The sequence below is a fragment of the Pseudophryne corroboree genome, chromosome 9, assembly GCF_028390025.1.
Source record: "Pseudophryne corroboree isolate aPseCor3 chromosome 9, aPseCor3.hap2, whole genome shotgun sequence".
In the NCBI taxonomy this organism is placed as follows: Eukaryota; Metazoa; Chordata; class Amphibia; order Anura; family Myobatrachidae; genus Pseudophryne; species Pseudophryne corroboree.
The window spans coordinates 109,457,120-109,480,168 of NC_086452.1; the positions used below are offsets into that span (position 1 = coordinate 109,457,120).

General features: G+C 44.2%; 1 protein-coding gene across 13 annotated transcripts in view; it reads left to right on the forward strand.

Moving 5' to 3' along the window:
- Positions 1–23,049, forward strand: part of RALGPS2 (Ral GEF with PH domain and SH3 binding motif 2) — a 359,193-nt gene that overhangs the window by 119,976 nt on the left and 216,168 nt on the right. For 10 of the 13 annotated variants that reach the window (XM_063939732.1, XM_063939731.1, XM_063939736.1 and 7 more), the window contains 4 exons: positions 8,568–8,714; positions 9,581–9,688; positions 12,632–12,682; positions 14,536–14,619. In XM_063939732.1, coding sequence (XP_063795802.1) covers positions 8,658–8,714; positions 9,581–9,688; positions 12,632–12,682; positions 14,536–14,619 — 300 coding nt within the window. In that variant the 5' untranslated portion in view covers positions 8,568–8,657. The remainder of the gene's footprint in view (positions 1–8,567; positions 8,715–9,580; positions 9,689–12,631; positions 12,683–14,535; positions 14,620–23,049) is intronic. The other 3 variants (XM_063939740.1, XM_063939743.1, XM_063939734.1) reach the window with 2 other exon arrangements.

Consider the following 23,049-nt stretch of genomic DNA (forward strand, 5'->3'; position numbering starts at 1 on the left):
GGCTACCGGGCATCTGAACGGTGCAGCAAGTGTGCAGGACCCTTTAATTGAGGCTGCAGCTCTTGACTGCATGATGGAAGATATCGAGTGACTTATCAGGTGCATTTAGCATAGTCTCCCTACCTGGAGAAAAGGGCTAACCGAGAACATCAGGGTCCGTACTGCAGGCTGTTATCATGCATCCATTTGGTATAGAGCCTTGCAACTTGTTCGTTGCTTGGGGTGGAATCCACTGGGCTGTTAGGTGTGCCATCATGGGTCCCTGGCATGGAGAAAGGTGCACCATGCTCACTGTACATGAACCAGCTCTTTCCCATCTCGCCACCTATCCTGCCATAGTATGGAAGTCTTGGCATAATAGCCCATAAAATTAGAAGAGTAATGTTTTTTCTCTAACGTCCTAGTGGATGCTGGGACTCCGTCAGGACCATGGGGAATAGCGGGCTCCGCAGGAGACAGGGCACATCTAAATAAAGCTTTTAGGATCACATGGTGCGTACTGGCTCCTCCCCCTATGACCCTCCTCCAAGCCTCAGTTAGGTTTTTGTGCCCGTCCGAGAAGGGTGCAATCTAGGTGGCTCTCCTAAAGAGCTGCTTAGACAAAGTTTTTTTAGGTTTAAATCTCAGTGAATCCTGCTGGCAACAGGATCACTGCATCGAGGGACTTAGGGGAGAGATTTCCAACTCACCTGCGTGCAGGATGGATTGGAGTCTTAGGCTACTGGACACTTAGCTCCAGAGGGAGTCGGAACACAGGTCATCCTGGGGTTCGTCCCGGAGCCGCGCCGCCGACCCCCCTTACAGACGCTGAAGATCGGAGGTCCGGAAAGCAGGCGGCAGAAGACTCCTCAGTCTTCATGAAGGTAGCGCACAGCACTGCAGCTGTGCGCCATTGTTGCTACACGTCTCACTGATTCAGTCACGGAGGGTGCAGGGCGCTGCTGGGGGCGCCCTGGGCAGCAATATTAAATACCTTTAGTGGCGAAAAATACATCACATATAGCCATTAAGGCTATATGTATGTATTTAACCCAGGCCAGTTTTCTTAAAACCCGGGAGAAAAGCCCGCCGAAAAAGGGGCGGAGCTTATTCTCCTCAGCACTCAGCGCCATTTTCCTGCTCAGCTCCGCTGGTGAGGAAGGCTCCCAGGATTCTCCCCTGCACTGCACTACAGAAACAGGGTAACAAAGAGAAGGGGGGCATAATTTGGCGATATTGATATATTAAAAGCGCCTATATCAAAAACAACACCTTCTAGGGTTGTTTATATACATTTATAGCGCTTTTGGTGTGTGCTGGCAAACTCTCCCTCTGTCTCCCCAAAGGGCTAAGAGGGTCCTGTCTTCGATTAGAGCATTCCCTGTGTGGCTGCTGTGTGTCGGTACGTGTGTGTCGACATGTATGAGGACGATGTTGGTGTGGAGGCAGAGCAATTGCCGGTAATGGTGATGTCACCCCCTAGGGAGTCGACACCGGAATGGATGGCTTTAGTTCTGGAATTACGTGATAATGTTAGCACATTACAAAAGTCAGTTGACGAAATGAGACGGCCGGAAAACCAGTTAGTACCGGCTCAGGCGTCTCAGACACCGTCAGGGGCTGTAAAACGTCCCTTACCTCAGTCAGTCGACACGGGTACCGACACAGATGAATCTAGTGTCGACGGTGAAGAAACAAACGTATTTTCCAATAGGGCCACACGTTATATGATCACGGCAATGAAGGAGGCTTTGCAGATCTCTGATACTGCTGGTACCTCAAAAAGGGGTATTATGTGGGGGGTGAAAAAACTACCTGTAGCTTTTCCAGAATCAGAGGAATTGAATGACGTGTGTGATGAAGCGTGGGTTAACCCAGATAGAAAACTGCTAATTTCCAAGAAGTTATTGGCATTATACCCTTTCCCACCAGAGGTTAGGGCGCGCTGGGAAACACCCCCTAGGGTGGATAAGGCGCTCACACGTTTATCAAAGCAAGTGGCGTTGCTGTCTCCTGATACGGCCGCCCTCAAGGATCCAGCAGATAGGAGGCTGGAAACTACACTGAAGAGTATATACACACATACTGGTGTTATACTGCGACCGGCAATAGCCTCAGCCTGGATGTGCAGTGCTCGGGTAGTGTGGTTGGATTCCCTGACTGAAAATATTGATACCCTGGATAGGGACAGTATTTTATTGACTCTAGAGCAATTAAAGGATGCGTTTCTTTATATGCGAGATGCTCAGAGGGATATTTGTACTCTAGCATCAAGGGTAAGCGCGATGTCCATATCTGCCAGAAGAAGTTTATGGACGCGACAGTGGTCAGGTGATGCGGATTCCAAAAGGCATATGGAAGTATTGCCATATAAAGGAGAGGAATTATTTGGGGTCGGTCTTTCGGACCTGGTGGCCACGGCAACTGCCGGCAAATCCACTTTTTTACCTCAGACCCCCTCCCAACAGAAAAAGACACCGTCTTTTCAGCCGCAGTCCTTTCGCTCCTATAAAAACAAGCGACCAAAAGGACAGTCTTATCTGCCGCGAAGCAGAGGAAAGGGTAAGAGAGGGCAGCAAGCAGCCCCTGCCCAGGACCAGAAGCCCGCCCCGGGTTCTACAAAGCCATCAGCATGACGCTGGGGCTTTACAAGCGGACTCAGGAGCGGTGGGGGGTCGACTCAAGATTTTCAGCAATCAGTGGGCTCGCTCACAAGTGGACCCGTGGATCCTGCAGATAATATCTCAGGGTTACATGTTGGAGTTCGAAAGGTTTCCCCCTCGCCGGTTCCTAAAGTCTGCTTTACCAACGTCTCCCTCAGAAAGGACGTCGGTATTGGAAGCCATTCACAAGCTGTATTCTCAGCAGGTGATAGTCAAGGTACCCCTCCTACAACAGGAAAAGGGGTATTATTCCACACTATTTGTGGTACCGAAGCCAGACGGTTCGGTAAGACCTATTCTAAACCTGAAATCCTTGAACCTGTACATACAGAAATTCAAGTTCAAGATGGAGTCACTCAGAGCAGTGATAGCGAATCTGGAGGAAGGGGACTTCATGGTGTCCCTGGACATAAAAGATGCTTATCTGCATGTCCCAATTTACCCCTCACACCAAGGGTATCTCAGGTTCGTGATACAAGACTGTCATTATCAGTTTCAAACGCTGCCGTTTGGTTTGTCCACGGCTCCTCGGGTCTTTACCAAGGTAATGACCGAAATGATGGTTCTTCTACGAAGAAAAGGCGTATTAATTATCCCTTACTTGGACGATCTCCTGATAAAGGCAAAGTCCAGAGAACAGCTGGAAGTCGGTGTAGCACTAACCCAGGTAGTGCTTCAGCAACACGGGTGGATTCTGAATCTTCCAAAATCTCAATTGACCCCGACAACACGTCTGCTGTTCCTGGGAATGATTCTGGACACGGTTCAGAAAAAGGTGTTTCTCCCGGAGGAGAAAGCAAGGGAGTTATCCGAACTTGTCAGGAACCTCCTAAAACCAGGAACTGTGTCAGTACATCAATGCACAAGAGTCCTGGGAAAGATGGTGGCTTCTTACGAAGCAATTCCATTTGGCAGATTCCATGCACGAACATTTCAGTGGGATCTGCTGGACAAATGGTCCGGATCGCATCTGCACATGCATCAGCGGATAACACTGTCACCAAGAACAAGGTTGTCTCTCCTGTGGTGGTTGCAGAGTGCCCATCTGTTAGAGGGCCGCAGATTCGGCATACAGGACTGGGTCCTGGTGACTACGGATGCCAGCCTACGAGGCTGGGGAGCAGTCACACAGGGAAGGAACTTCCAGGGCGTGTGGTCAAACCTGGAGACGTCCCTTCACATAAATATACTGGAGCTAAGAGCGATCTACAATGCTCTAAGCCTGGCAAAACCGCTGCTTCAGGGTCAGCCGGTGTTGATCCAGTCGGACAACATCACGGCAGTCGCCCACGTAAACCGACAAGGCGGCACGAGAAGCAGAAGAGCAATGACAGAAGCGGCAAGGATTCTGCGCTGGGCGGAAAATCATGTCATAGCACTGTCAGCAGTGTTCATCCCGGGAGTGGACAACTGGGAAGCAGATTTCCTCAGCAGACACGACCTTCACCCGGGAGAGTGGGGACTCCATCCAGAAGTCTTCCACATGATTGTGAACCGTTGGGAAAAACCAAAGGTGGACATGATGGCGTCTCGCCTCAACAAAAAATTGGACAGATATTGCGCCAGGTCAAGAGACCCTCAGGCAATAGCTGTGGACGCTCTGGTAACACCGTGGGTGTACCAGTCAGTGTATGTGTTCCCTCCTCTGCCTCTCATACCAAAGGTACTGAGAATTATACGGAAAAGGGGAGTAAGAACAATACTAGTGGCTCCGGACTGGCCAAGAAGAACTTGGTATCCGGAACTTCAAGAGATGCTCACGGAGGATCCGTGGCCTCTACCTCTAAGAAGGGATCTGCTTCAGCAGGGACCTTGTATGTTCCAAGACTTACCGCGTCTGCGTTTGACGGCATGGCGGTTGAACGCCGGATTCTAAAAGAAAAGGGCATTCCAGAGGAAGTTATTCCTACCTTGATGAAGGCTAGGAAGGAAGTGACTGTACAACATTATCACCGCATTTGGCGAAAATATGTTGCGTGGTGTGAGGCCAAAAAGGCCCCAACGGAAGAATTTCAATTGGGTCGATTCTTACATTTCCTGCAAACAGGATTGTCTATGGGCCTAAAATTGGGGTCCATTAAAGTTCAAATTTCGGCCTTATCAATCTTCTTCCAGAAGGAATTGGCGTCAGTTCCTGAAGTACAAACTTTTGTCAAAGGTGTACTACATATACAACCCCCAATGGTGCCTCCAGTGGCACCGTGGGATTTGAACGTAGTTTTGAATTTTCTCAAATCTCATTGGTTTGAGCCTCTAAAATCGGTAGATTTAAAATACCTTACATGGAAGGTAACCATGTTATTGGCCCTGGCTTCAGCCAGGAGAGTTTCAGAGTTGGCGGCTTTATCGTACAAAAGCCCATATCTGATTTTCCATTCGGACAGGGCAGAACTGCGGACACGTCCTCATTTTCTCCCTAAGGTGGTTTCGGCTTTTCACTTGAACCAGCCTATTGTGGTGCCTGCGGCTACTAGCGACTTGGAGGACTCCAAGTTACTGGACGTTGTCAGAGCATTAAAAATATATATTTCAAGGACAGCTGAAGTCAGAAAATCTGACTCGTTGTTTATATTGTATGCACCCAACAAGATGGGTGCTCCTGCGTCTAAACAGACGATTGCACGTTGGATCTGTAGCACAATCCAATTTGCACATTCTGTGGCAGGCCTGCCACAGCCTAAATCTGTAAAGGCCCACTCCACAAGGAAAGTGGGCTCATCTTGGGCGGCTGCCCGAGGGGTCTCGGCATTACAACTTTGCCGAGCAGCTACGTGGTCAGGGGAGAACACGTTTGTAAAATTTTACAAATTTGATACTCTGGCTAAGGAGGACCTGGAGTTCTCTCATTCGGTGCTGCAGAGTCATCCGCACTCTCCCGCCCGTTTGGGAGCTTTGGTATAATCCCCATGGTCCTGACGGAGTCCCAGCATCCACTAGGACGTTAGAGAAAATAAGAATTTACTTACCGATAATTCTATTTCTCATAGTCCGTAGTGGATGCTGGGCGCCCATCCCAAGTGCGGATTGTCTGCAATGTTTGTACATAGTTATTGTTACAAAAATCGGGTTATTACTATTGTTGTGAGCCATCTTTTCAGAGGCTACTTCATTTGTTATCATACTGTTAACTGGGTTCAGATCACAAGTTGTACGGTGTGATTGGTGTGGCTGGTATGAGTCTTACCCGGGATTCAAGATCCTTCCTTATTGTGTACGCTCGTCCGGGCACAGTACCTAACTGAGGCTTGGAGGAGGGTCATAGGGGGAGGAGCCAGTACGCACCATGTGATCCTAAAAGCTTTATTTAGATGTGCCCTGTCTCCTGCGGAGCCCGCTATTCCCCATGGTCCTGACGGAGTCCCAGCATCCACTACGGACTATGAGAAATAGAATTATCGGTAAGTAAATTCTTATTTTATCAGAAACAAATGTAATGTGATTACCGATCTTGCCTAGTTTGAGGTCAGACTCCCCTCTGCGTGTCTGGTTTTAGGGTGTGGATTATTAGATCTACACTAAAGTCTACAGTCAATAAGTCTACCACTAATGGTAGGCATGCATTAGCATTAGGTCGACATGCAACTGGTAGACACAATTTTTTTTTTCTTCTTTAGGGTGTTTTGTCAATTTTCTGCCACCAACAAGCCCCTTTAGTGTACCGCGTCCCCTCACATGACTTGCTTCGCTCGCCATGCTTCGGGCAAGATGCCTCACTCCACTGCGCTCAGCACAGGTTACTACTATTCCCAATCATAGTCCACGTGGATGGCAAAGTATGAAAAAGTTGAATTTTTTCTTTTAAACTTGTCTACCATAAGTGTGTCACGCTTTGTCATGTCACCTTTTGACCCTGTCGTCCTAATGCATGTATTCCATTAGTGGTAGACCTATTGACTGTAGACCTTTTTAGTGTTGATCTACAGTCCAGATACCTGGTTTTATATGGGGTCATTGAGTAACCCTGGCTCCTCTTTAAGCTAGTACATAACTGACTGACATTCATCCCACAATAGAATTTTATATCCGCGAGACCAGAAGATGTAGTCAGTTCTAGCTGCCGTCACCTCTCCATGAATGTGACTGTACAGTGAGAGGCTGCTTTTGCATCCCTTCCTCCCTGGCTGGATTCAGGGCTTGGTGTTTGCTGACTCCATGGGCTTCCTTTCATGCCTTTAGAGCAGAGCAATAAAGTACAAGCAACAGTACCTATTTTCTGGATTTCTGCCCAGAAACAGGTGGGATTATTACTGACCCAGCAAAATAGATTAATTCTCCTTTGCCTGATTAAAGAAATCCTGAAAACGTGTCCTGTTGGTGAAATTATTTGGTGTGGGTGTAGGTGAGCGTCATACCTTAATGTTTACATGTTGTTTCATATGCTCAGTTGGGAGTTTTTTTTTTCCGTGAGCTCTTTAACCTTTTTTGCTCCAAATACAGCACTGCTTTAGTTTTCCGTGTTTCTTGTGTGACTGACCAGACTATTGCTTTTATCCACGTTACTGTACCTGGAATAGTCACAAAGACCAGGTCCCGCAGACCTTAATGGTATGAATTATTGTACGCTGCATGTTACAGTTAAAACTTTTACAAATGATATATAACTGATTTCCACTAGGTGGCGCTGCTAGCTCAGATATACCTTTTTTAAACGAATTAAAGGACATTTAGAAGCTTTTAATTCTAAAAACAAATAACTATTCTCATAGTTTTAGATATCAACTGTACTTAAAACTATTTATGTGATCAGGTGAGCTTGCATTGATTGTAAGTCCTTGCCTTATGTTTCATTGTTTGATGCAGTATTATTAATTATTTCATGTTTAATTACTTTTTTTATATCTGTTTTGTAGAGCACTGTGCTATGTATTTAAGAATATACTTTCAGGTCTGTAGTCACCAAATCTTTAAATGAAAAAAAAAATTGGTATCCCAGGATACATTTACCTGTGCCACTGTAATTCTGGCCACATAAAGTGTGGCTTATCCAGCTCCATCTGAATATATAGCGCACATGGGTGGCTAAAAAAATCAAGATGACGCCATTCAATGCATATGGATAAAGCTTGGTCACTCCTGAACACACACGGTCTTTTAGAGCAGTAGAAAGGCTGAAGACTTATTCTTCACCTGCATTTATGGGCTAAGCCGATAATGAGCCAGTAGATTTCCATTCAGTGTTTATAAGATGCTTGTCTTCATGATGTCCAGCAGTTAGCTATCCTGTTCCTAGGAACAAAGAACCTTATTAAAGGTAACGGAGCTTGTGCATGAATGTAATTTCAGGCTGCTAAAGTGGGTGTATTATAGTGAAATAGTGAAATCTTTGTTTTATTTATTTTTATTATTTATTTATTAACAGTTTCTTATATAGCGCAGCATATTCCGTTGCGCTTTACAATTAGAACAGTAATAGAACAAAACTGGGTAAAAACAGACAGACATAGAGGTAAGAAGGCCCTGCTCGCAAGCTTACAATCTATAGTTTTATGATGGCACGGTGTAAATACACATTATTAAAAATGTTGAATTAAATGACCTTCAGGTTGTGAGTATAAGGTGTATATGAAACATAAATGAGTTGTGTGAATGTACACACACTTTGTTTAGTGCACAGAGTTATTAAAAATATTGGCTAAAATTACCTTCAGGCCGTGTGTATAAGGTGTATATGAAACATAAATGCATTCTGTGCTTAGACTTGGGTCCCATCGCCATGATATCTCATTATGGTATGCAATTATTCCAAAATACGGAAAAATCCCATATCCAAAATGCTTGGGACCAGAGGTATTTTGGATAAGGGATACTCAGCCTGTATAGAATTTTTTTTGTTTTACCTACCTATATTGTCATTGAAATCAGATTTTATGTATGGCTGTATGGTTGAGGTCACTAAATCTGCTATGTGTATTTATTTTATTGCAGTATGATGATGATGCTTCTTCCATGGAGATGAGATGTTCAACATTTTGAGCTCACTTCAAGGAGGGAGGGAGCACTAATGGTGCCGGAAGAATGGACCTAATGAACGGCCAGTTGAGCAACACTGCTCTCACAGCTAATGCGTCCGAGGTGAGGCCCTTATATCTATAGAGTTATGTTTTGCTCCAATTTCTGTTTTACTTGGCACTTGTGTCTGAAAACAAAAATAAGTTTGTATCTAAAAAATAAAAAAAATAAAAAAAGTAGCATACCTTCCAACACTGTCCGGTACAAATTTGGAAAGGGGGCATGGCCCTGCGACGCTCCCATGGGAATAAATAGGATTGGGAGACTCCAATACACCATATAAAGCCCCTTTTGGTGGGTACAGGACATAAAAAAACTGTACTGTACCGACCAAAAAAGTACAGCTGGAGGGTATGGAATAGTGGAATTAAGGCCTATGTTGGATGGTGATTGGTTACTGTAGGTTTATTGATCCTTTAACATTTAGTGATACCTTTGCATTTTAGATAAAGTTGTGGCATTAAAAGTATTCCTCTGCAAAACCAGCTTGGTTGTGGTGACCACATAGTGCCCCAGATAATCAAATGGTGATCAGTTTCTGCCATTTTGGTAGCTGTGGTTAGAGGATAACCGCAGATCACCCCTAATGGTCTATGTGCGTGGACTGACTAGTCCTATTCAGACTGGAAGCTGAATATAGGTTCTGTAGCTTAGTTGCAGAGCCTATGTGGGGAGCAGTTTTAGTAATCCCCCAAAGGATATCGGTCCGTTTACTAGCATCTTGTTGTCTAATGTGGTTGGTGGTACGGTAGTTAATGGCTTGTACACTCCAACATACACTGCAGATCATCAAGTTCTGTTGCGGTGTGGAAACTTTTATTTCTTTATATTATTGGCTCTTTTATTTAAGGCTTATTGCACAGTTGCTGCCGTGCTTATGCCACTCACACTGGTAACTGTGAATTTTGTTCTTTCCCCCCCCCCCCCAGAAGAGTAGCAGCTCAGAATCCTTGAGCGACAAAGATTCCGCGGCCCTAAAGAAAAGCTTTGATGCTGTTGTGTTTGACGTTCTCATGGTTACTCCAGAGGAATACGCTGTAAGTGCCGTGTTTGCAGTTGCAGAAGCTGGAAATAATTGAGAGACCAAATTCCTGCTCTTTAAATGTATGAATCTGGATAATTGATTTTGTTCATTTTAACAGCTTTAGCAATGAATGTATATGCTCTAGTGAAATTCAGCTAATCTCAGAATGTACCAGTTATAATATGAAATGCTAGCGAGTGCCAGATATCCTGCATTGCTTTCTTTCCATGGTGCCATAGTGCAAACGTCATAAATGGGGTCTGCTGGGCTGGTCGTGAATTTGCATGTGTCCTGACTGATGTTTTAGCATTGGAACCGTTATATCAGTGTTTCCCAACCTTGGTCCTCAAGGCATACTAGCAATCCAGGTTTTTAGGATAGCTGCATTTAAGCACAGGTGACTTAATTGGTACCTCAGTTACTTTAAATTAAGCATCTGTGCTCAAGGATGGGTATAGTGTCCCCGCTAGGCTGTTTCAGTGGGGTGCCGCACCTGCCCAGTTAAAAGCTGAAATAGTGGTGCCCTGCTGAGACGGCCTTCCGAGTGCCATCTCCACCCGCAGGCAACAGTGTCCTGCATGGAGGGGAAAGTGGTATTTGTGGTTTACTCACCGCTGGGTGAATACATGTGTACATCATCTATTTCCAGAGTGGAAAGAGATTGGGAGCAGCCCAGCAACTCTTAACGGGGCGTATCACAAAATCACCTCCCCTCCACTGAGTGACCACTCCCCCTTTTTGGTAGTACACACACTTTCGGCCCTGCCCTGCGTTCACCTTAGATTGGACACTAGGATATCTATAAAACCTGCACTGTTAGTGAGTCTTGAGGACTGAGTTTGAAGTAGAAGTTAAAGAACACCTGCAGCTGTTTGGCACATGAGATTATTGGATAGAATACTCGCGCATTTCAGGTGTTTTCCCAGCAGCTTTGTGATCTGATTTGAGCCGAGTTTCTTCATCACTCTGCTCCCAACTACCTGATACCACGTTTCACAACAAAGGGTTGAAGGGGTCGGGTGGGAGGAGCTGTCCTCCTATATCGTCTAGATGTGACAAAAAGTATGGTAGAATGAACTGTAGGAACACCTGAGCTTACAATCTAAAGGATCCTCCAGTCAGTTATATAGTCTCTTTTTAAAAGGAATCTACACACAAATATAATCAATCAACAAAATAAAAGAATTGAAATTGCGATATTTGATAAAAGTTATTGATATTCAATAGTATTTATTATGTTCGTTATGCTAAATAGGACAGGTCACATTGATTTGTAAGGCACTCTTAGATCTATACATCATCTCTGGGTTAAAGTATATTCTCTAGATGTGGAATAGATCATTTGCCACATGTAATGACACATACAGGGTAAGATATAAAATGTAGCACATACTGATTACAGATAACTGATTTATACTCCTTGTAACAAAGGGAGGAGATTACAGATTTGTATAGGGTTAGGTCTAAAACCAAGTTGTGGAGGGGACCTCTGATGTCACCAGGGGGAGGAGCCACGTTACCGGGGAGGGGGGAGGAGCCATGCCCGAACAGGGTACCCAAAATGCACCCTCGTGGGCTCGCTTCGCTCGCCACTGGGTTACTAAAGGGAGTAGTTGGTGGCGTGAATAGTAGAACTACTATCCTTTTGGCCTAGTCCCTCCCCCTGGTTTCCTGGCTCCTCCCCCTGATGTCAGAGGTCCTTTCTCCAACTTGATTCTAGCATCTACCATTTGTATAGGTGGGCAATTCCGATTAACGATAAGACACAACCCTACATCAGAAGATGTATTTTGCATGGTCACTGGCTATTAGAGGATAATGGAAAATACTGTCCTGTCATGGGGATGGATGCATAGTTATAGGAGAAGCATGCGAAGTAGCAGAGAATGCTGGAAATTCCAGGCTCTCCTGCCTTCAGAAGCTCTAGAAACAGATGAGACTAAAAACATAGGTACAACTGAACCATGTCCTACATATTGTATACATTAGAGCGTTTATAATGATCAAATGATTTTTAGTTCTAGAACGTTCAATTCAAAACACAGAGCATTGGAATATAACTGCTCTGTTGTTTATCAGTGGCTGCTTTGCAGAAGTTGTCCAGTAGAGGTCCCTGTTTTGAGTAAGTACTGGACTACTGTGTTTACAGACATCAGGTTAACTATGAGTGTGGAAAAGGAGGCTGCGTGTAAAGCTCTCGCACCCTTACCAGTAGCAAGTTAACCCCTATTAAATAGCAATTTTGAGATTCAGGGATTATTTTTACCCGGAGAAGATCTTTGTCAATATTCGACATGGCTGCAGTGTGTTCTCAGGAACATTAAAAGTCTGTGTTGTAATAGTTGTAGCAGCTCCTGTTCCTTGGTTATTGAGGGGTTGATGCATCAAGCAGTGTAAACATTGGAGAAGTTAACCAGTGGAGAAGTTGGCCATAGCATCCAATCGGCTTTGAGGAAGCATTTATGAATTGCATTTTAGAAAATGATAGGTAGATGCGCAGTAGCAGACGGTGATATGTATGACCGTAGCTCTACTGTCCCAGTAACACAGCGGTTTGTCACCTACAGTTTTTACCCTGAAACTTACACCCATTAACACACATGAAATATGTATCTGTGGTGTATTATGTTGAATTAGGTTGGTTCTGGCATACATTATAGAGAGATTCTTTCTTAATACAGGATTAGTTTCTTTCCTACAACCTTAGCCTGACCTTGCGTCATGTACACTATGAAAGCTGGCTGTCAGCAAGATCTGTTCTACTGGCTTAATCTCTCTGTAGAGTCTCCAGCACCTAACTGTAAACATGTCAGACCCCAAAGGGGAAAATAACATCAGAGCAGGTCATATGCTATTAATATATTTAAACATATATCATCTTCAATTTAGTGCTTTGTGTTTGTCTGTGGGATGAGGATAGTCCTTAGGCTTAATCCTTTTGGGGTCTCTCTTGCAGGGTCAGATAACACTAATGGATATGCCGGTTTTTAAAGCCATTCAGCCAGAGGTGAGTAGTTCATGGAATTACAGGACTTTACGTCTAGCAATCTAAACTCTTTTCCACAGTCTTAATTCTATTTGACATCTATATTCATTTTGTACCTCTTCCTTCACACTCATAAAGTCTGTGAAAAATGCAAGTATAAACGTATGTGAGGCCCAGCGCTTCTCATTTACCTTTAACCTTTTCAGAACACTCTTCATTTGGGAATTTGATGGTGGTTTATTTTTTCTATGTTATTAGACCAAAGTAATCTCGCCATCTTATGTATTTAACTAATAGCCCCAGTCTTTGTTCCTTTTCAGTTGTTCAGACTTGGGAGCAAATCCATGAACTGTATCCAATCCTGTCCCCAAGGGCTAGAATTGATCACTGCTGCCTAGCTTAATGCCAGTATTCCTTAATAGCATTGTTCTCACTATTGCAGCAAAAGCCCAGGGTTCCGTACCTGGAGCAATAAGAGTCTCATAAAGTGAATAGGAACCGCCACTAATGGGTTAAGCAGTTGGTCTACTGTGATACAGTTTCATATTCTCCACAGTAGAGGATTTAAGCAGCGGTGGTGTTTATTTCATGAATTTAAGTTGGAAAAGAAAAATTGGCTTACTCTTCTAGCTGAAAAGTCGAATTACTCCAAGAGGAAATCTATACCACATCACCCGTCTTGTTTATAAATCATAAGGCGTACTTTCTTGACTAAAGTTTCCACTATCCCAGAGACACTATTCTTAGCCCCTGTATGCCTGGATCCCGGTGTCTGTATCATGACCGCCGGGATCCCGACAGCTGGCAAATGAACTGCAACCCCAGTATCTTGTCGGTAGATGTGTTCTCCATGCTTTTAAGATTGCGGTTCCATGATGCAGTTGGCAAAGCTCTTTTCCAAAACTTTGTAGAACATAGATCGGTTCCCCCTGTGTATATGATGACGGTGCTGTTAGCACAGAAAAAGATCCTGGATATTGGCTCAATAGGAATCATTTGACTTGTGCTTTATTTGCTGGAGGTATGCACTTGGCTTATTACCTCTTTATAACAGATGTACAGGGGCAGTTGTTGTACTGTTACGTATTTATAGGAGATTACAGCGCCATAATAACTTCCAGCGTGCGCCTGACACATACACAAACCACACAGTACTTTTGTGGGCCCAAGCCATAATTGTTGAAATGCAGCCTATTGTTTTGTTTGGACTCCTTTTATCGTAGAATTTTTGTAGTGGAAGAATTTGGTTTGGCTTTTAAAATACCAATTAATCACTTAAAATCCTGCTATCATTCAACTACATAATTCATTATTCTGAAAAGATGAGTAATAAACCCTATGTCAGACTAACCTCGCCATAAATTCTCAAAATGCATCTAGTGGCATATGTAGGAAATAAGATACACGGTTTTTGTTATGTAGAAAGTAGCTCTCTGAGATTTAACAGTTAATTCTTGCTATGGTACAATAACACCTATTTCTGCTTATGTAGATTATGTATTTAAAAGTGAAAAATTATATAATATTTCATAAATTCTAATTATTTTTTAAGATCTTTGATTAGAAAAAAACAACATTTCTCCCAATACAAAATAGGCGCTGTATATTGCTTTAGTAGTGTTTTTGGTTTCGTTTAAGTTTGGAATTTTTTGTTTTGTTTTACTTAGCTATTAACAATTTAAAGATTTACCAGATTTTGTTCCAAGGCCCTCCTCTTCAAATTATTATAAGGTGTCATTGGCACGATATGCTAATTAAGATTAGTTAGAGTTAAGATTATGCAATGACACTGACCTGAAACTGGACAAAAAAACAAAGTGTTTCTTGCCTTTAAAAAAACATAACACCATTTTTGTGTTCATGTTGGTCTTAAGGAATTATCAAGCTGCGGATGGAATAAAAAGGAAAAGTACAGTTCTGCACCAAATGCTGTGGCCTTTACAAGACGATTTAACCAAGTAAGTCTGGAGCTAGTGTTTTTGATTAATACTGTACATATGGTTTGTTTTCAGAAACGGATTCTAGGAGTACAGTTCTAGAAAACCTTATTAATCGTTAGTGGAGAGAGCAGAAGTGACTTCCCAGTGATCACCTCATGTTAAGATACAGATACTGTACATCTCCAGTTAGAACTTCAGAGAAGGTTCTTGGACAACACATAATATCTAATAAGCTTTATATAGCCAGTAGAAGCTGCGCTCAAAATTACATACAGAATCTTTATGATGATTTGATATACTTTGATGATTGAGATTGCAAAAAAAGTGTGTTTGTGCACAGATAATTTTGTGTCATTAGTAGGGGGAAATTTGTTAAACCATCAAGGTAAAACAAGTTAGATGTTACCCATAGCAAATAGTTCGAGTCTAGAACTCATTTTATAGACTTTACTAGAAAAATAAAAGCTAGAATCTGATTGGTTTCAACGGTCTTCACTTGTCAACAGGTTTGATAAGTCTTGGTGGGGAATTTTTGAGCTGGTAAAAACTGTACTTTACCACAACTTTTGTTTCGGCCAATCAAATTAGAGCCCGTTTTCACAGCCCAAAAAATTATCTGTTTTTGGGGCAAAAACATATAGGAGTTGTGATAAGTTCACAGACCTGCGTATTTTCATGACAAGGATTGCGAAAACAGGGCACTTATCTGGGAATTTTTTTCAGGACCCCAGCAAGTCCCAAAAGAAAACTCCCAAGTTCCCGTGTTGGGCTGCCTTAAGGGCTAATTGGATAGCCCAGAGGATCAGTTAGCCTGGGGTAAATTTCAGCTGGCAATTTAATTTCCCCCTTAAGTTTGGGTACACACTATACGATATATAGGACATTGTTGCCATCCGTGACAGATCACAATAACCATTGTATAGTGTGTACCATCAAATCCATTGTCCATTTAAAAACACAAAGCACAGTAGCCTCCACTTTGTTAGGCCGCAAGGCTTCCCAACTATATATGTATGTATCTATAAAATATTGTACAACTTGACGTAAGGTTTGACTTCTTTAAGACTTGAGAACTTTCTGTAGGGTCCCTAGACTATAATATTTCTTGATCTTAATAAAGCTCACTTGCAGAGAATCACACTTTCTGTTGTGCGGATGGGAGGAGAGTCATTAGGGTCCTGCAGCTGCCAGACTTCTCTCTTACTCTCAGGAAATTACCATTCCTGTTTGAACGTTTTGCTTCCAAAAACAACACCAGTTATTTAACTTTAACTTTCCTTACGTTTTTGGGGTAAGAGGATGATTGGAATATCCACTCTATAGGAGTTTCATAAAGAGGTGATTGGAAAGTTTCAGATGAAAAACTCCAGACCATTTCCACTTCCCACCAAGACATTTTATAGCTTTATGGTATAGCTTTATAAATACCACTTCATCACACAAGAGGATCTGCGCCAGAGGGGAGTATTGCCTAAATGTGCTCCATAGATGTAGACGTGTCCGTTCCAGCAGAGGATGGACTGATCTAGTCCTGCAGAAACACTACACCTACTTTTACATGTGCAAGTGATATATTATCTGTGATATGTACTGTATATGGACATATAGTAATGAGATTCATACCTGTTTAATGATACTGAATAGTTAGTAGTAATTTGCATATGCTAATTGCACTGTGTGTGTCTGTTTGTTAGGTTTATGCTGCTAGAAGGAAGGGTTAAGGACGACATTTTAGAAAGATATGAAAGATGTCATTCAAAAATGAACGATATTTCTCCGGCAGGGTCCACAGGTTATCCACAGGATAACATTGGGATATGATAAAGCGACAGCGGGTTTGCACCAATTGGTCAAAGCTTTTTGGCCTCCCAGCATGCAGCGAGCCCGTCCATATATCCTCACCTCCTGGCTCAGGCAAACCAGTATTTTGTTTGGTGCGGCAGGAGCCGGACCATGGTCAGAGGGTTGCTGGTTTTCATCAGCCCTAAGCTTTCTTATTTTATTTTTATAGTCTTACTATTTTTTTCTTGAGTGATCTTTCTAAGAAGTGTCTTATACGTAGCTTAGAAAGAGTCGCTCCAACATCTCTGCCGGGTCGCGACAACGCTTACCCACAAATACAGTGCTGTTTCAGTGGGCGTCTGTGTCGGATATACTAGCAGGTCCAGCAGATGTTACCAGACTGTGGCTGGAGCACGGGGAGAAGGTAAGGCATCGGTTCCCCTCCGAAGGGGAATATGGACACAGCTGCACTGTTTTGGGATGAGACTACCAAACAGTCGCTGATGCGGCTGCCACCTCGGGTGCACCACCGCTAGGCCTTAGGGATCAGAGACTCCAGGAATAGTACGAGGCCGTGATCCTTAGGGTTGATGTCAGCAGTGGGGAGTCAGACGCTCTCCTAGTCGCCCATCCCCCCGGTTCATGACCAATTTCCTCCGAGTCTCCCGCCATGAACTGTTTCCCGCTTCCATCTCAGAAGCTGTACGCGAAGGGGACCCTTAGAATCTAAGAAGGTTTTGGAATCTTTGCTTTTTTCTGGAGATATTCTTTTTGGTAAAGAATTGACAGATATTTTGGAGTCAGAAGCAGACTCCAAGAAGGTAAACTTTCCTTCCACATACAATTTCAAACCTAAAGTTCCGGCTTTTCGTCTCTCTCTGTCTTAAGGAAAAGCTAAAGGAAAAAGTGATGGCAGGCAGTCCCAATACAACAAGTCTGGTAAGACTAAAAAGCATTGGGCTACCAGAGGACTGGTTGGGAAAACAAATAAGGGTGGGGGCGGGGGGGCAGACTCCTTCAGTTTGCACAGATCTGGCAGCAGTCTAAAACAGATGCCTGGGTGCAGGAAGCGGTATCTCTAGGTTATGCTTTTGCCTTCAAGAAGTACCCTCCTCGAAAGTTTTTTTTTTTTTGTACCAGCCCATCTCGGGTAGAGACGAAGGCCAGGACTTTTGCAAGAGGCAGTTCAGAAATTGCTTCAGTCGGTAGTAGTCATTCCTGCACAGCGAGGACAGGGTTTTTACTCCGACCTGTTTCTAGTTCAGGAACCAAATGGGTAATTTCGGCCCATTCTCAATCTCAAAGTGCTGAATAAGTACATTTGGGTACCTCTGTTTCATATGGAGACTTTATGTTCCACCATTTTGGCCATGGAGCCAGGGGATTACATGGTATCCTTGGATATACAGGATGCTTACCTACATATTCCTATAGCACTGTCCCATCAGTGCTGTCTCAGGTACGCTATCCTCCAACAGCATTTTCAGTTCCAGGCCCTACCTTTTGGGTTAGCCCCAGAGTATTTACCAAGATTATGGTGGTAATGGCAGCTTATCTCCACCAGCAGGGGATAAGATTTTTTCCATACCTCAACGATCTTTTTTAATCCTGGCACAGTCGCAGGTATTGCTCCTTTGTCATCTGCAACACACAAAAACGTGTCTGCAAAGGCACGGGTGGCTCATAAATTGGGCAAAATCGTCTCTGGTTCCGTCACAGCGTATGGCTCGCTTGGAGGCTGTACTGGATTCAAGTCTTCAGAGAGTAATTTTACCTCTGAACAAGATATCCAAGGTTCAGTCAAGGATTCAGGACTTGCTACACAGTCAAAAGGTATCCATTCACGCAGCAGTGCGTGTGATGGGATTAATGGTGTCAACATATGACATGGTGGAGTATGTACAGTTCCACTCGAGGCCTCTGCAGCATCTGATTCTTGCCAAATGCAATGTTGCATCAGACGAATAAAACGCAGACTATGGTTCTTACGATAGAAGTAAGAAGGTCATTAGCCTGGTGGCTACAGACATCCTATCTGGACAAGGGGAGACCCTTTTGGATATCAGATTGGGAAATTCTGACAACAGATGCCAGTCTCCAGGGCTGGGGTGCAGTGACAGGAAGGTTGTGTTTCCAGGGGAAATGGACCAAGGAAGAAGGTTGCCTGCCAATAAATATATTGGAACGTCGGGCCATATGCATGGCACTGATTCAGGCAAAGGACATTCTTCGGGGAAAACCAGTTCAGATCCACTCTGACAATGCGACGGCAGTAGCGTACCTCAACCATCAGGGAGGATCTCGCAGCCGAAAAGCGATGAAGGAGGTAAGTCACATACTAAAGTGGGCAGAACTTCATCATCCAGCCTTGTCCGAAGTGTTCGTTCCGGGAGTCCTAAACTGGGAAGCAGGTTTTCTCAGTTGACACGCCATTCAGGCAAGCGAATGGGCTCTACACCCGGAGGTCTTCCAGACTCAAGTAGACAAGTGGGGGTTGCCAGAGATGGATCTCAACAAAGTTCTCGCATACGGGTCAAGAACAAAGGATCCCAGAGTGATCTTCGTGGATGCCCTGTCGGTGAGATGGGACTTTAATCTGGCTTCTGGGTTTCCTCCAATCACCCTGTTACCCAGGGTGATGAGAAAGATAAAGCAAGGAAAGGGTGCCGTGATACGAATAGCTCCGGATTGGCCCAGAAGGCACTGGTACACAGATCTGCATAGAATATCGACGGATGCTCCACTCCTGCTCCCTCAACGTCCAGATCTACTGATGCAGGGTCCTTGTTATCACAGACATCTGGATCGACTGTCTTTGACAGCGTGGCTCTTGAAACCTCTATCCAGAAGTCAAGAGCATTCTCACAACAGGTAATTCAAACAATGCTCAGAGCAAGAAAACCTTCCTCTGCTCGCATTTATCACCGAATATGGCAAACCTGTATTTGTTGGTGCAATGAACGGAAAATGGATCCTAAGTCTTTCAGAGTTTCCAGGGTCTTAGTGTTCCTTCAGGCAGGATTAGATAAAGGTTTGAAGGTGGCTTCCTTGAGAGTGCAAGTGTCAGCATTGACTGTATGGTTCCAAAAGAAAATTGCCAACTTACACTATGTGCGTACTTTTTTCCAGGAAATGCTGCGAATTCAACCTCCTTTTGTTCCTCCTACAGTGCCTTGGGACTTAAATTTAGTCCTAAAGGCCCTTCGAGTTGCCCCATTTGAACCACTTAATAAAGTGGTTCTTAAATGGTTGACTGCTAAAGTTCTCTTTCTACTCACCATAGCGTCTGCTAGAAGCGTTTCAGATTTATGGGCATTGTCATGTTGTACCCCATTTCTGATTTTATATTCAGATAAGCAGTTCTCAGAACTAGATCTGGGTATCTTCCCAAGGTGCTGTCTAAATTCCACCTTAACCAAGAAATTGTAGTCTCGGTTTTCCAGGTCCCAGGCCTTTCTGCGGGAGATGCATTGCTGGACCTGGTCTGTGCATGAAGGATCTACGTGGATCGTACCAGTGCCATCAGAAAGATGCATCCTCTCCATTTTCTACGGATTTCACAAGAGAGGATGGCCTGCTGATAAACAGACACTGGCAAGGTGACTTCGGATGATGATTTCAGAAGCATATTCTCAGGCTGATCTCCCTGTCCCGGCTAATGTCTCTGCTCACTCTACTCGAAAGGTAGGTCCATCATGGGCAGCACAACGTGGTGCTTCAGCAGAACAGATATGTAAGGCAGCCATATGGTTTTCCATTAACACATTCATTAGACATTATGCCTTGTTTACCTTTGCCTCTCATGGCGCTGAATTCGGGCGAAGGATTCTCCTGTCCATTCAGGAGCGTCCCCACCACTAAATTGCTTTGGGAAATCCCAATGTTATCCTGTTGATAACCTGTGGATCCTGCAAGAGAAATATACGTTATGGTAAGAACTTACCGTTGATAACGGTATTTCTCCTAAGTCCACAGGGATCCCACCCTGACGCACCTGATTTGAGGATCCTTTTACTCACTAACGTCTTCCTTCTTGTACGGAAGTGTGTATATGTGTGTTCTTCTCGCCTGTTAGGGCTATCTGTGATGCTACTGCCTTGAGCTTTAGAAATACAACTGATTTGCCTGAGCCAGGAGGTGGGGATATATGGATGGGCCCGTTGCATGCTGGGAGGCCGAAAAGCTTTGACCGATTGGTGCAAATCCGCTGTCGCTTCATCATATCCCAATGGAATCCTGTGGACTTGGGAGAAATACCGTTATCAACGGTAAGTTCTTACCATAACGTATATAACGTTCAGTGTGGAGGCATCAACTATGAATGATGCATGTCCTCGCAGTCGTTCATCGTTTGTCTATCATCATTTATCAATGCAAGCCAATTTGGACGATATTGATGTTTGCAATGTCAAATCGTTCAGTGTGTATGCAAAAAATCGTTACTGAAAAGTCGTTCATTGTTCATATCGTTCATCATTCTAATCAACGAAATCGCCTTGTGTGTAGGGCCCTTAAGGGGGTAAGTGTGGGAAGGTAAGTATACTTACCTTCCCCTGTTGGAATTTTGATAATCTGGATGCCGCAGTTGTTGTTCTTACCGCCGACATATCAATCACAATCCTCTTATCTTCCTTTCTTTTATTTTTCTCTCTATGTATAGTATATATGTATCTTACTCAGAGGCGTAACTAGGGTTTTCGGAGCCCACGGCAAGATGAACAGTGGCACCCCCCCCCCCCAAAAAAAAAAACCTACAAAAAGAAGTATGTGCGCGTGCCGAAAAAATGGGCATGGCCACGCACCACAAGGGGAGTGGCCACTGAAAATGGGGCGTGCCAACATGACTATCGCCTTCCCCCTGTGTCGCCTCTAAGCACACTATCACCTACCCCTTGTGTCATCTCTCAGCGCACCTTCATTCAATTTTTGCACAGTACGCATACAGAGTCCCCTTTTTCCACAGTGCCAGATACACAAATGCCCCACAGTGCCAGATACACAAATGCCCCACAGTGCCAGATACACAAATGCCGAGGGCAGCTGTGTGAAGGGAGGAGAGCGCAGCTCCTCTCCTGCCCCTCAACGCTCCAGGTCTCCGGCGGCGGCTATCTTAAATGTTGCGCCGGTTCATTAGCCAATCAGGAGCCGGTCCGCAAGGTCTGATTGGCTAACACCGCCGGAGACCGGACAGACACTCAGCGGCAGTGAGCACATTGAGGGCCAGGAGAGACTCTGCGCTTTCCTCCCCTCACATTGCAGCGGGACGGGTGGGTATGATGCCCTGGCTGCCGACGGCGCCCCCCTCTGCTGGGCCTGCCAAGGCGCCCCGGGCACGTGCCCCACTCGCCCTGCCTTAGTTACGCCTCTGATCTTACTGCTTTATTCTGCCCCTGGATATAATTTCTTTGGACCGTGAGAAGTTTGTTTAATAGTGTGAAGAGATGGAGTAAAAAAAAAAAACCTTTTATCTAATAATATATATATTTTTTTAATGTATTGTAGTTGAGGGATAGCCACTTGAAAACTAATCGTTAATGATTTCATCTTCATATTGAAGTCCTAGTATTCGCACAATTCAGCCACGTCTCTTTACAACTATTGAAACAAAGTGTCTTTTCCCAAAAGATGAATGTTAAGTACACGTCAGCCACTTGTTTAAAACTGCATAAATTATTTTAGCAAATTCTTATTTACAAGAAGGCTGGAAATGCGCTGTTAATATGGGTGTGGATCGTTGGGTCGACAGTAACTAGGTCGACCACTATCGGTCGACAGTGACTAGATCGACACATGAAATAAGGAAAGGTCGATACAAATTTTAAAAAAATAAATAAATTGGTGTTTTCTTCGGAAAGTGACCGGAACCCCAATTAGTGGACGATGTCCTCTTGCATGGCTTTGGCAAGGTGCCTCGCTCCGCTACCGATGCACTCGGCACAGGTTGCTATTCCCAATCGTAGTCCACGTGGAGTGTAAAGTATGAAAAAGTTGAAAAAATGAAGAAGAAAAAAAAAGGTGAAAACTCATGTCGGCCTAGGGACCAGGTCGACATAATGCATGTCATCCAATAGTGGTCGACCTAATGAGTGTCGACATAAGTGTTGTCGACCTAAAGACAGGATACCGTTAATATACGGTGCCGGATTCGTTTTCTATTCATTTTCTGTCCTGGACATTGTACGTCACTGGATCCCTGTCCTGGACATTGTACGTCACTGGATCTCTGTCCTGGACATTGTACGTCACTGGATCCCTGTCCTGGACATTGTACGTCACTGGATCCCTGTCCTGGACATTGTACATCACTGGATCCCTGTCCTGGACATTGTACGTCACTGGATCCCTGTCCTGGACATTGTACGTCACTGGATCCCTGTCCTGGACATTGTACGTCACTGGATCCCTGTCCTGGACATTGTACGTCACTGGATCCCTGTCCTGGACATTGTACGTCACTGGATCCCTGTCCTGGACATTGTACGTCACTGGATCCCTGTCCTGGACATTGTACGTCACTGGATCCCTGTCCTGGACATTGTACGTCACTGAATTAGGCTGGGTAGGGGAGGGTATTGCTGTTACATGCCCTAACTATAACTTACAGTGAAAGGCTTTTCAGCTACAGGTCCAACCTGCACTCATCTGCTTTCCTCCTTGACAGCTGAA